The sequence below is a fragment of the Stegostoma tigrinum genome, chromosome 17 (genome assembly GCF_030684315.1).
Source record: "Stegostoma tigrinum isolate sSteTig4 chromosome 17, sSteTig4.hap1, whole genome shotgun sequence".
Classification (NCBI taxonomy): Eukaryota; Metazoa; Chordata; class Chondrichthyes; order Orectolobiformes; family Stegostomatidae; genus Stegostoma; species Stegostoma tigrinum.
The window spans coordinates 28,464,893-28,478,998 of record NC_081370.1 but is presented as its reverse complement, the minus strand read 5'-3'; the positions used below and the strand labels follow the sequence as shown (position 1 = coordinate 28,478,998).

Sequence of the window (14,106 nt, the reverse complement as noted above, 5' to 3'; positions counted from 1 at the left end):
CCACTCTTAACCTGCCTCTGCTTTGAAAAATAGTTATTCACCACAGCTCTCTTTGACAGAAATTGGATAAGGCTCAGAAACAGGTGTGGGGAATTCTGAATAATTGTTGCCTAATCGTTGCATTGCAGACTACATGCAAATGTCACGCAATTTGTTTTGATTACAGCGGTGTGCAAACCTGACCTAATCAGACTGCAGTGTGGCTGCATGGTTCAATAGGCACCTCAGGTTTCTGAGAAACTAGCACCACTTAAAGATAGCCTGCACTTCTTAAAGCCAGACTGCACCTCTTCAAACAAAAGGTATATTCGGGCTGCACGAGGTACTGGAAATGGTTCGGCAAGATTGTTTTATCTGCAATGAGTGAAAAGGCTGCAATAGAACCGAGTGTGCTCCTAAGCTTTTTGACACAACAGACAAGAGGGGGGACATCCTCCATCTACAGGGGATCTTGAAGTTAAATCACTGAGACATTGGCACTGCAGATACTTCACAGGGTAGAATCTACACGTCATGAGCTGATAGATGTCAGTGGCCTTCGGTTGGTGGCAGAGGGAACATGTTGTGCAGAAACTCTGTCTCCAAAGGGTGCGGGTACACATGGAGTTTGCTGCAGGTGACTGAGATCTTAAAAGAGTGGCATGCAGCAAAAGGCTGTTGGATATGCACACGGACGTCTTGGGTGAATTTGTTGGCCTACCTGAGGGCCTGCTGTCACCATCAAGAGGCACAGAGGAGTTTGGCACTAACATGGCACAAAGCTTTGTGCAAAGCGTGGGGCTCATTCTAAGCAGCATGGAAGGAGTAGCCAATTCCAGTAGCATATTTATGGGCTCAATCAATCATGATGCAGTACCAAAATTCCCTGTTTCAGCTTACGTTGTACCTGTATAAACCAATCAATGCCTGAATTACAGTGAACGCACAAATCAAAGTCAGGCAATCTTCATTTGATGTCATCGTGCCAATATGCAGACTCATATCCTGCTATCATGAGTGCAGATACCAGTGCCTAAAGGGACATATAGGGCATCACAACAGTCTAGCAATCTATATTCACCAGATTGCTGATGTACCACCTCAGAAAAGGCTCAATGGAGAGCGAACCTCTTGAAACGCAATGCCACCAAACTGTTAAACAGCATCCCATTTGAACCTCATCCAATACCGACAAACATAGATCATTTCTTAAGAAACATCAATGTTTAATAATCAGGAACAGAGACCCTGATCAATTTATTACTGCCTTTTTATATCGCCAATTACAATGACCTATCTCAGTCCATCCAGAATAGGGATTGTAAATGGGAATGCTTTGAGCAAATGCCTTCGTTTCACAAGGAGTGCTGCACTACAATTAAATTGCTGGACATTGTCAGTATGAGGAAAAGATATTCACTATATAAACAACATATCTGGGAAGAAGAGCTAAGTGATGCTTCAGCACCAATATTAATAATAGGAATATAGAAAATAGCAAACGTAAACTTAATAAAATGTTAACCATGGCTTTACCACTTTTAAGGTAACCTTCTAAAGTTCAGCAGTTCACCATTGCAACCAACTCAAGTCTTAGCATCAGATCCTAGGTTAAACATATCTTGGATACAGAGTACAGCTCCCAACACTCTTACCTTCAAAAGTTCTTCTGAGTCCTAACTGGATCAGTGCTCCCCAATGAACAGCTGTTGCAATCAGAAATAACGGGAACTGCAGATGCTGGAGAAGCCAAGACAACAAAGCTGTGGGGATGGATGAACACAGCAGGCCAAGCAGCATCTTAGGAGCACAAAAGCTGACGTTTCGGGCCTAGACCCTTCATCAGAAAAGCTTTTGTGCTCCTAAGATGCTGCTTGGCCTGCTGTGTTCATCCAGCTCCACAGCTTTGTTGTCTTGAACAGCTGTCGCAAACTCAGGCTTCCTTCACAATGCACCCAGTGACAGGTCAAAATATGGAAAACCTGCCAGATCAGTTCTGTTAAAATTTTTAAAATACTAATTTAACATAGATTAAAATGCATTTTACCCAGTGTAGAAAAAAAATGTTAAAGGCAGTGATAAAGTACTGAAATTAAAGTAAACTTCAGGCGCAATTGTGCTGAGCTGCAAATAGCAGGGTTTGGTTTATTATTGATGGGCATCAAGAATGTTTTGAATAACTTTTCATAAAACAAAGAAACATACCTACTCGCTCCCTATTTCTATGGAATTTTAGGAAGGAATTAGGCCGTGACTGAAGCTACAGGAGAGCTGAATATTTCCTTTTAATTAAAATGAAATTTGTTTGTGTTCTTCTCTGGAATGCTACTGGCCTCAAAAGTATGTGATGCACAAGCCTTTGCAGAGCCAGGAGGCAAAGACACCATCCTTAGAGAAACATTTTGATCTACTCTACTTTTGTACAATCTCCTACCCAATGTACAGCATTTAGGAGCTGGGACAAGATACTGAAGGACAGCTAATGGGCAAAACTGCTCCTATGAGCTTGGGCCTCATGAAACAGCAATACTTCCTGGGTTACATTAAATTTTACCCTGAGCCTTTCTGCACCAAAAATCCACGTTTTCCTCCAATGTGCTCAGGTGTGGGCATCCTTGCAGATCCTGGAAATGAGAATTAAGTACACATCACTTTTGGTGATCTGAAACCTCCAAGACTAAACTCCCCACCATCAGGGATTGGGCCATCCTAGATGAATCCACAGAGGGTCAGAGGTCAGATCCCCATCTCAGCTTTGAGATCACACATTCCTCTCTCTTAGGTCAGAGTTGTAGATGGGACTTACCCAGCCCTGCAGGCTGCTCTTCAGCATTCTCCATCCAAATTGAAGCCTAACCTGTCAATCAGGTTCCCTGTTTGGAAGCCAGTCTATGTCATACCCAAACTCCAGAATGTCAAATCCAGCTTCCCAGTTTCAGCACCTGTCCTCTTAATTTCTAGGCCAATGTCGCTGAACAGGGTCACAAAGAAGTAGTGTGCCTCTGAACTGGGGTATGTGCATTTCAAAGACGCATGGTTGCAGGTCACTACTGAGTAAGCAATGATATATTTTGAACTGAGCAAAAAAAAAACAAAAACGCCATTTTGATTTTTCATCTTAATCATTAAAAAACTAAGGATACAAAGGTAGTTGCCAATATTGATAATAGCACCCTAAAAAAAAATCGTGTCTTCCTGATTTGAATTTTTCTCCAGATCTAGTTAGCCAATAGAAGATCAGACAATGAGAAATTCACATGGACCTTTGAAGGCCATAATAAACATTCAGTATCTAAGTTTTCAGTTGCTTGCCATAATCAAATTGATGTGCCCAGGCAACGAGTTCATCTCCATTTTAAAACAAAAATAATGTTATACAGAACTGCACAGGCTCTTTTCAAAAAAGATTTGAAATAAATTCCCGTTGATGAAACCAACCAAAACAATTTCACAATAAGAATACGTTTAGAATTTATCATTCTAGTTACAGCTTCACTGGTTTTTCAGTAGGCAGGTATGACTATGGATCATTTGTTTCTTAGGAGTAAGGCACTCCTGATAACACATATCTTTAAAAAAAACACATTATAATTCCACACCACCAACCACTCCTTCATGCTTCTAACTAAGATTGTTCATTTAGCAATATCAAATCAGATTCTTTCAGTTAGGAAAAACGAGAAAGCAGAAATGGTTGCCCTATCAATCTGCCTTGAATTTAAACTTGAATCATAAATTTAAACAAATGCTGCACTAATGATTGAGCCAACTAATCTCTAATTGACATTGATGTAATATTAAACATACATTCAGCCAGCAAGTCCCTGGGAACAAGGCTAACCCATCAGGTACCAATCATATACTGGTTTGTGTACAAATTCCCTTTAAATGCTCAAGATTTTTGGAACAATAACTAAGATATTGTCAACTTACTTTTAAATATCAACCTCTCATCCTTTCATGGAAATATTTTAGATTGTAAAACTTCAAATGGAATAAGACGTCTCCTGAGCTCACCGTTTGTTTGCTAAGAAGAACATTAGATGTCTCTCAATTTTAATCTTTCCTAACCCTTTGACATCAGTTTGCTTTTCCTCTATGATCAACCAAAACAAATTATCCACTCTTTACTTCTTTTGCTGTTGTGGAACGTTGCTAAATGCAAATCGGCTGTATTTGACAACTAAAAGTTATGACTGCAATCCAAAAGTAATTAATTGTCCCCAAAGTGCTTAGCTACATCTGATGATATAAAGATCTCCAAAATAAGCTAATGTTTTCTTTTAGAGTAAAAAGCCATCATGAAATCTTTTGCAAAGTATGTTGTTTTGCAAGAAAGTATTTGGCAAAGTTGAGGCTTGTCCAGTATCATTTGGTAAAATGAAATGAACTTCACTGCTAAAACATTTGCTTGTTTCCACAGACTTACATTTCTATTTTGTGACCTTTTTAAAAAGAAAAGACTTTATCCCTGCTTGTTTCTCATTCAACTTACCATCACAATATACAACCTGATTGCATCTATTCCAGTAGAAGTTAGTTAATATCACTGACTAACAATGGTAACACTATTACTGTAAGTTTAATCACTCTATGTGAACATTATCACTGGACAATAATTTGGTGTAACATGACAGGACCTGCATATTTCTACACTCTGTATATAACTCAATTTTCTGCCTGAATATTGGAATTTCATACAAATCGTCCCTGAAGCAGTGAAAATGCCAAGTTCTGAGCAGATGTACATTAACAAATTCCTTCTAGCAATAATTCCATTCCCCAGTCATCACATGTCAACTACACACAGAGCACAGACATTCTCATCACCTACCATGACCACAGCTGTTGAGAGAGGACGATTCAAATAGAGTGAGACCAGTCCCTTTACCCTCACTGTGTGTATTCTAAGGTACAATAAACTGTTCTCAACCATTCACTCATTGGAAGATTCACATAACAACCACTTCCTGAGTAATGTTTAAAAAATAAAATTTGTCAAAGGCTTTCAGTTTGCATTTGTCAGTCTATGTACAAAGTACTGGGCCCAATGCATTTACATCTGTAGCTTCTAGTATACACATGTGCACCACACCTCAAGCCAAGGTGACAACACTAAACTTGCATGTCAGCATAATTCTTTGCATATTGACCATAGTTTAACATGTGATTTCACAATTGGACAACATATCTAGTGTCAGACAGTTGTTTAGAATTTTGCAAGAACATGCTGATTTGGCACGTTCAGTACCTTGCTTATTACCAACTTCCATGGGGATATGCTGGGATACAACTTGACAGCCTTTAGCACATTTCAGCTGCATACCTGGCATCACATTGGCAATGAAATTTGTATATTCATTTGCTGCAACAGGCAGAACATCCTCATCAAAAACTGAAGGAGCTGTGAAAGCTGTAAATTAAGAACAAAAACAGAAGTTGCTGGAAAAGCTCAACTGGTCTGGCAGCATCTGTGAAGAAAAAACCAAATCAGAGTTAACGTTTCGAGTCCAATGGCCAAGGAAGGGCCACCTGCTGAGCTTTTCCAACAACTTCTGTTTTTGAAGTAGAACATCCTTTTTGCTTGACACCAGCATCCTATTATTGTCAAACATAGTGGCAGCATGGAAGAGGTGACCTGTTGCTCAAACCTTTCACATACCTTAACTGAGGTAGCCCGGTCACTCTTCAGGGCCAAATAATAAACAAACAGTCTTAGACCTGTTCATACGTTTGCACAATATACAGCAAGCAGAGATATGATCAAGGTCACCTTTCTCCTGCAGGATGGCTGTGATGTCAGCATTAAGCTTAGAGAGAGCGAGGCCCAATCTTTGGGCCCAACTTTTGACATTCTTTCCTCACACAGTATAAGTGCTGTTTTCCCTTTGCATTGGTAATTCTTTGTAAATTGTCCTGATCAATGCAGTACAAAAAGCTCAACAAATTGTCTTTTTTCACCTATATTCCAGTTGTGTACCAAAGAACAAATTATTAACCGTTTGAGATTTACAGTTACATTATGAAGTATTATTCGCATTCTTTGATAAGACTACCATGTGCAGGCATAGCTTATTCTAACTATTTTAGTCTGTTTCTTCTGACATAATTTGATTATTCCATGTCTTTTTTCTTCTCATCACTAATTATTTTTTGTCAAGATTAAATATTGCTATAAACCCTTCATTCCTGTTTTATTTTGCTCCGACCACACTCGATAGCTACATTCTACTGTTGTATCTTTTGTGTTGAATATTCTACATACCTATGTCACTAGCTTCATTTTTAAACTTTGGTTTATCCAGCAGCTTTTTTATTTAAACTTCAATGGATTCAGCAAAATTCAACGGGACTTCTCTAATGCAGATGTTATTGGGTAAAGAATAGACAGTGGGCAGGATAAGTGTAGGTTAGTTGGTTTTGGTTGTAAGCTTTATTTTACTGCTTGTGAAAGTTTGTTACAGTTTAAAAAGGACACAGTTTAAAAATAAGGGGTAGGCCATTTAGAACAGAGTTGAGGAAAAACTTCTTCACCCAGAGAGTGGTGGATATATGGAATGCTGTGCCCCAGAAGGCAGTGGAGGCCAACTCTCTGGATACTTTCAAGAAAGAGATGGATAGAGCTCTTAAAGATAGTGGAATCAAGGGTTATGGGGATAAGGCAGGAACAGGATACTGATTGTGGATGATCAGCCATGATCATAATGAATGGTGGTGCTGGCTCCAAGGGCCTAATGGCCTACTCCAGCACCTATTGTCTATTGTCTATTGTTACATATAAAACAGAGAAGTCAGTCTCAAAAACTGATTTTTCTGATTTAGCAAAAAAAACACCTTTGTAGTTGATTTCTACACCAAGGTCACAGCTGCTGCATGTTATCATTGTTTCCTTTGTAGTTTGACGAATGTTCTGATAATTTTGCTTTAATTATTGCTTTGTCCCTTTGTATTTCATTTTGTTGTGGCTAGTCTGGAATTTTCTGTTTTCACAGTACTGGCTGTTCTTGCAGTTTTGGACTTCCCCTGCCTATGTTTGTATTTTGTGTCTATATTTATTCAGATGGTGATTACAGCGCATTTCTATCATTAGACTATGAGATGTCGGAGCAGAAGTAGGCAATTCAGCCTCTCGATCTCTTCACCTTTCAATCAGGTTTTGGCAGATATGCTAATCCTCAACTTCACTTTTCCCCATAACTCTGGATTAAAGATTAAAAATTTGGTCTATCTCAGCCTCCAATAGACTTAAGACCATAAGCCACAGGGGCAGAAATTAAGCTGCTCAGCCCATCGAGTCTGCTCCACCATTCAATCATGGCTGATAAGTTTTTCAAACCCATTGTCCCACTTTGTCCCCGTAACCTTTTATCCCCCTGACAATCAAAAACCCATCTCCGTCTTAAATACACTCAATGACCTGGTCTCCACGGCCTTCTGTGGCAGTAAATTCCACCAACTCACCACTCTCTGGCTGAAGAAGTTTCTCCTGATCACAATTCTAAAGAGTCTTTCCCTTACTCTAAGGCTGTGCCCTCAGGTCCTAGACTCTCCTGCTACTCTCCTGCTATTGGAAACATTTGCCCAACATCCACTCTGTCCTGGCTGTTCAGTATTCCGTAAGTTTCAATTAGATCCTCCTCATCCTTCTAAACTGCAGAGTATAGACCCAGGGTCCTCAAACATTCCTCTTACAAACAACATTCCTGTTGTAGCCTGTCACTTATTTGCACACTCTCCTGACCTTTCTAAATCTTTTGCAACCTTCCCCCCTCTTCATTACTACCTGTCTGTCTACCTTTATTTGTATCATTTGCAATGTAGCAACACAGCAATGCAGCCTCTACAAGTCTCTATGTTAAAGAATGTCATAGATTTCCCCCTGATGGAACAAATTCCTCCTCATTTCTGTCCCAAGTGGGCAGCCTGTTAGGGCAACTTGTTACTCTGAGATTATGTCCTCTGGACCTAGACTTTCTCACAAAGTGGAAACAATCTTTCTGCATCAAGTTTGTCAACCCCCTAAGAATCTTGTATATTTCAATAAGGTAATTTCTCCTTCTTCCAAGTTTCAATGAGTGCAAGTCCAACCTCTCTTCATAAAAAAAATCCCTCCAGACTCAGAATCAACCTGGTGAACCTTCTCTGCCTCCAAGTTAGTGCATCTTTCTTTAGATAAGAGGATTGAAACTGTTCACAGTATTTCAGTTGTGATTCTAACATTGTATTGTTTTCAAAAGACTTTTCTATTTTTACACTTCATTCCCTTGGAAGTGATAATCACCATTCCATTTGCTTTCCTTATTTTCTACTGGTCTTGTAAGGTAGCTTTTTGGGATTCAGGCACAAACATCCATAAATCCCTCTGTGATCCAGCTTTTTGCAGTCTTTCTCCACTTAAATAATTTTCAGCCCCTCTATTCCTCCTGCCAAAGTGAATAACTTCACATCTTCCCACATTATGATACTGTTTTCAGGATATCTTGCTTGGCACAAGGTATTTTTTAAAAATTGGTGAATCATTCAATTACATTCTGCATAGAAAGCCATGTTTCTGCACTATTAGGACCATGAAAACATGATGGCTATGGAAAGCAAATAGGCGAGAACAAAGAATATAGGGCAATAAAGTTATACAGATATTCCAGCAGATCCCTGAATAACATTATAGGCAGGCAGTGAGAAACATTGCTGAGGCATTGAGAAAATTTGTGCAACATTTCCTTCGGAGGTTAAATAAGGAGCTTGAGATGTAGACATTTAAGAAACTGCGGTTAACAGTCTTGGACACATCTCTCACCTGGTACTCGTCTCACGAGCTGCTTTGGTTGCTCCAGCTGCGTGGTTAGCGCTGGCATTCTTGTTGGCAGTCATCCTTACCTATTCCCTCAGTATCCCTGGTCACCTGCAGAGAAAAGATGATGTCTCATTAACGTGCATCAACCTCTGCAGATAATAATGGATCATTAACATGGGTCACCAAGTTAAAACCCGTTCATTGTGATGGAGATAAAACTATCATTTAGCACCTCACCTTTCATTGGGTAGAAGTCATGAATATGGATTTAATATATTGAATGGGTTGGCACATAAGAATTGCTGTTAACAGCACTAGTGCTTCAAACAAAAACAAATATTATATAACACGCTTAGTATAATAAAACATCACAATTCACTTCACAGGAGCACAGTCAGAAAAAAAATTGCTACCAAACCACAACGGATTTATTTATAAATTAATCCACTGATATGAAAAGGTTTCCAATCTGAACCACTATTTTCTCCATCTATTGACCCTGTCATTGCTAGGTGTACATTTGGTAAACTTATCTTTACAGCTTATACTGCCAGCACGCTACAACTGGATCATGAAGCGCATGCAGTCTAGAAGTTCAATGCATTATTGAGTCAATTGCATCAGATGGCCAGAGGCAACATAAAATACACTGATTTTTTTTTAAAAAGTCCCTCAATTTTTAAGCATTTATCACTCGTCATACTCTAGTGCCATTTATTGTCTAAGAAACATCTTTTCATATCCCTAAATCAAACAATTTATCAAAAGTGAACTGAATGGTTTAGAATGACTCCTTGAATGGTTCTCCCCTCTTCCCTTTGGTCTTTGCTTTGACTCAATTCATTTGCATGAATAAACTGCAAATTTCTCTTTGTGGGGATTGTAAGTCTGAATTCATAACTGACCACAGGTCACATGTTATTAAAACATAAGTACATTGCCTCATGACAAACTCTCACTTTTATAAACTGTAGTACACAGCAACGCCTTTGTATCATTCATAAGCTACCAGCACAATCTCAAGAATGCCTTTCAAAATAGGGGTTGTATTTTGTTAAATATCTCTTCTACTTTTTCTATAAATTAAGCCAAAATTAAAGCTCCTGAGTTGGGCAGAGTTGAATCAACAGCTGGAGGAAAGCTATGGATGCTACGTCTGTGACGAAGTTGTTCAAAAATGGGTTCTATTTCTGAGATTATATTTCTTTCACTACCAAGGACTGCCACTCAGTTACACTTCAGTGATTTTCAACCAATCTCCAGGAGAAAAAGAGAAGTACAGTTCTGGATTTGCATTCCAAACTACTTGAAACCTCTACAAGGATTACAGATGCATACAAGTCACAGGATTTTTCTGATGGTTCATCAGTTAATGACACTTTCTATTCTTTCATAGAGTGCAGAAGTGTTCCCATACCCCTGCTGCCCTTGTCCTTCGTACTGATAGATGTTGTGAATTAAAGACCTTTGAAAGGGTTTTAGTCAAGGCAGACTTCGCAAACTATTGTAGTGCATCTTGTATATTGGGTACACTGTTGTCAGTGATACTAGGAGTGAATGATGGTGGTGGATGGAGAGCAAATAAAGTGCACTGCTTTGAGATGGATGTTGTTGACATTTTCAGTGCTACTGCAATCATATCCATCTAGGTAGATGGAGATTATTCCATCACACTCCTGACTTATGCCTTGTAGGGGTTAAATAAAATGCAGACCAATCCAGATCTATTTAGTTAACTCTTGTACCTCCCATATATACTGAAAGAGATATTTTGACAGCCACCACTCCCAAAAAGGCTATCAACAGGGAGATACAATACCAAATCAGTTGCACTATCTCTGTATTCTACAAACTACAACAGCCAGTGTTTGACAACAATTACTTCTGAAAGCCAACAGAAGTTCTACTGTACAGAGCAGATGTCATCACCACACACCTATCCTACAGTGAAACTTGGAACTATGCATCAACGACACAGAAAAGTGTTAGACAGATTCTACTGGCGATGCCTTGAATGCATTCTCTGGCATTGATGGGAGGACTACAACCAAATGCTAGTGTCCTAATTGAAGACATCCCTACAAACATTCATGGAAACATCCTTCAAAGCCAGGTATCACAAATCGCACTAGGCTGGTTGAAGCATCTCTTTGACCAGCTCCTGTTTGCTCAACTCTCAAATGGGCAACATTTCAGGAGAGGACAAAACAAACGCTATAAAAACACTCTGAAGCCCTTCTTGATGCACAGGAGTGTTAATTTTAATAACTGAGAAGAGCATGTTACCAATTGTTTAGAAGGGCAATGTCTCAGCCAAAGTGCACAATGTTTTGAGTCTAAACATCCTAATAAATGAGGCATAGTGGCACAGAAAGAAAAACAAAACAAATCTTGTCATCTCGACCTCTTACCTTGTGGGACTTCCTGCCCTGTGTGCTAAAAAACACACAAGTCAAGAATCAACTTGTTCACTCACATGAAGACTGAAGCAAAAAATTACAACCTTGAGTAGATGTCATTCTCGACTGAGGGGCAGCTGATGATTGGTGGTGAAGAGGTTTGGGTGAGTCACAAGATGAATTATTCACCTCAGAATTCCCAATCTCTGGCTTCTTACAACTATAGTCTCTATTTGGCTAGATCAGTTCACCTGCTGCTCAATGGTAACTCCCAGGATGTTGATGGTATTTTAGTGTCAATCATACAAAGAAAGAGAGATGGTTAGATCGTCTCTCACTGGAGATGGTAATTCTGTGACGTGAATGTTCTTGCTAATCAAAAAAAGCCTGCATGTTGTCTGGGTTCTACTGTGTATTGACATGGACTGTTTCTGAGGAATCACAACTTGTGCTGGACTATGCAATCATCAGTGAATATATTCACTTTTGATTTTATCATCATGCAGACTGTAAAAACAGAGAACATTTTGGCCTATAACATTACCTTGAGGAACTTCTGCAGCGATGTCCAAGGACTGAGATGATCCACAAGCATTTTCCTTTCTGCCACGTACGACTCCAACCACCAGACAAAGATTTTCCCTAATTCTCATTGACTCCAATTCTGCTTGGATCCTTTGTCAGATCTAGCCTATCTTCAGTTGAATGTTGCCTAATGTTCATGGGCAGTCACCTTCACCTCCTCGTGTTCAGCTCTTTTTTGCTATGTTTAAAGCAAGGCTGCAAGAAGCCTTGGAGGTAGTGTAACATTGGCAGAACATAAACCAAGCATCAGTAAGCTAGGTAGGTGTCGCTTTTAAAGCACTGTCAATGACACTTTTACCTCTTTAATGATTGAGACAAAGCTAATGGAGCTGTAACTGGCTGGGTTGGATTTCTCCAGCTGTTTGTGGACCGGACGCATCTGAGCACATTTCACCTTTCTGAGTAAATGTCAATGCTGTAACTGTACTGGGACAGCTTGGAAACAGGTTCAGGTAACTTTGGAGCACAAGTCTTCAGTGCTATTTCAGAGATGTTGTCAGGGCTGATAGCTTTTACGTAACCAGTGCCGTCAGCAGGTACTTTATATAATATGGAATGAATCAAATTGGCTGAAGATTAGCATCAGAGATGCTGAGGACCACAGCAGGAGACAGAGTTAGCTCATTCATACATCAGTCTCAGCTGTAGATGATTGAATATACTTCAGCCTTGTCTTTTGCACTGATGTGCAACACTCAGCACCAAGTTAAACATTTAACTCATACAAACATACAAGCCAAGAGCAGGAATAGGGCATTACACCTCTCAAGCCTATTCCACTTGAAGTAATATTTGATCTAGATTTATTTCACTTCCTTATTTCAGCACCAAGTCTCAATCACATTAACCAAAACAATGAGACGGGGAAAGGAGGAAGATCAACTGAAAATCTATCCCACCACCTCTTCAACAGTAAAAAAGCTAATTTCAGACAACCACTTACATTCATATTGTACCTATAAATGTAATGAAATATCCCAAGGAATCCTACAGGAATATTCTAAGACCAAGTTTGACACCAAGCCATATGACAAGATATTGGGTCAGATGACCGAAAAGTCATAGAAATAGGTTATATGGGGTGTCTTAAAGAAGGAAAAAAGTGAGGTAACAAAGCAGAGGGGCGTAACATAAGAATGCTAGAACTTCAGGTCTATACAACTGGAGACACAGAAACTATCACTGGAGCAACTGGGAATGAACAAGAGGCCGAAACTGGAACAATGTAAACATATCAAAGGGCTGTAAGGTGTCAGATTCAAGATAGGGAGGAGCAAAGTCATTTGTAAACAAAGATGAGAATTTTAAAATAAAGACAATGCTTGACCAGGATCCAATGTAAGTGAGCGAGTACAGGGTTGCCAAGGAACAAAACTTGCTGACAGTAAGTTACCAGCAACCGTGCTTTGGGTGCCCTCAAGATTCCAGAAGGTAGAATGTGGAAGACCAGATGGGAGTGTAATAGAATTATTGAGGCGAGAGATGGTGAAGATATGAATTAGAGTTACAGTTGCACATGAGCTGAGACAAGGGCAAAGTCAAGGAATGTTACAGAGATGAAAATACGCAGTTTTGGCAATGGCATGAATAGGAGGTTGGAAGTCCTTGAAATCAAATATGTTATCAAGGCTGCAATCAGGAGTGGTCTATCTCAAAATGTTCCAAGAGGGAGCAACCAAGTCAGTAGCCAGAAAATAGAGTTGAGTGTGGACACTGGGACAAATTGGGCAGTAATTTACAAGTTTTAAAATCATTTGATCCCTTGAATAAGTTTAAGACATGACTTTTTTTAAAAAAGACAGAACGGAAACATTATTGAAAATTTCATTTTCACAATATCAAGTTAAGTGACAAGTTATCAGAATGTAAGAGATAGTAAGAACTGCAGATGCTGGAATTCGGGATAACACAGTGCGGAGCTAAAGGAACACACAGACTAGGCAGCATAGAGGAGCAGGAAAACTAGCGTTTCAGATCGGGACCCTTCTTCATAGTCCCTTCTCTTTCCCTAAAGCTTTGCAACTTCTGTTCTTCATATCTTTGTTTAATCTCCTTTCAAAGATTTTTGAAGGGTCCCGACCCAAAATGTCAACTATCCTGGTTCTCTGATGCTGCCTAGTCTGCTGTGTTCCTCCCGCTCCACACTTTTATCTCAGAACGCAATCCTGATTACAGCTAGTGCACTCCTTGCCAGCACAACAATACTGAGAGATGCGAGCTTGAAGTCTCAGACTAATACAATAGTAAAACATAAACTAAAATCAAAAAGGAGTTAACTTGATGTAAAACTGTTTCCTCTTGCAGAAAAGTACATGTTGAACACAGTTCATTGGACGCAAGTGTATCTTA

The 14,106-nt window shown here is 39.5% G+C and overlaps 1 protein-coding gene across 6 annotated transcripts in view; it reads right to left on the bottom strand.

Moving 5' to 3' along the window:
• The window catches only part of dennd2b (DENN domain containing 2B), a 403,328-nt gene that overhangs the window by 189,733 nt on the left and 199,489 nt on the right, over positions 1–14,106 (bottom strand). For all 6 annotated transcript variants that reach the window (XM_048545174.2, XM_048545171.2, XM_048545172.2 and 3 more), the window contains one exon: positions 8,777–8,881. In XM_048545174.2, the coding sequence (XP_048401131.1) occupies positions 8,777–8,850 (74 nt within the window). In that variant the 5' untranslated portion in view covers positions 8,851–8,881. The remainder of the gene's footprint in view (positions 1–8,776; positions 8,882–14,106) is intronic.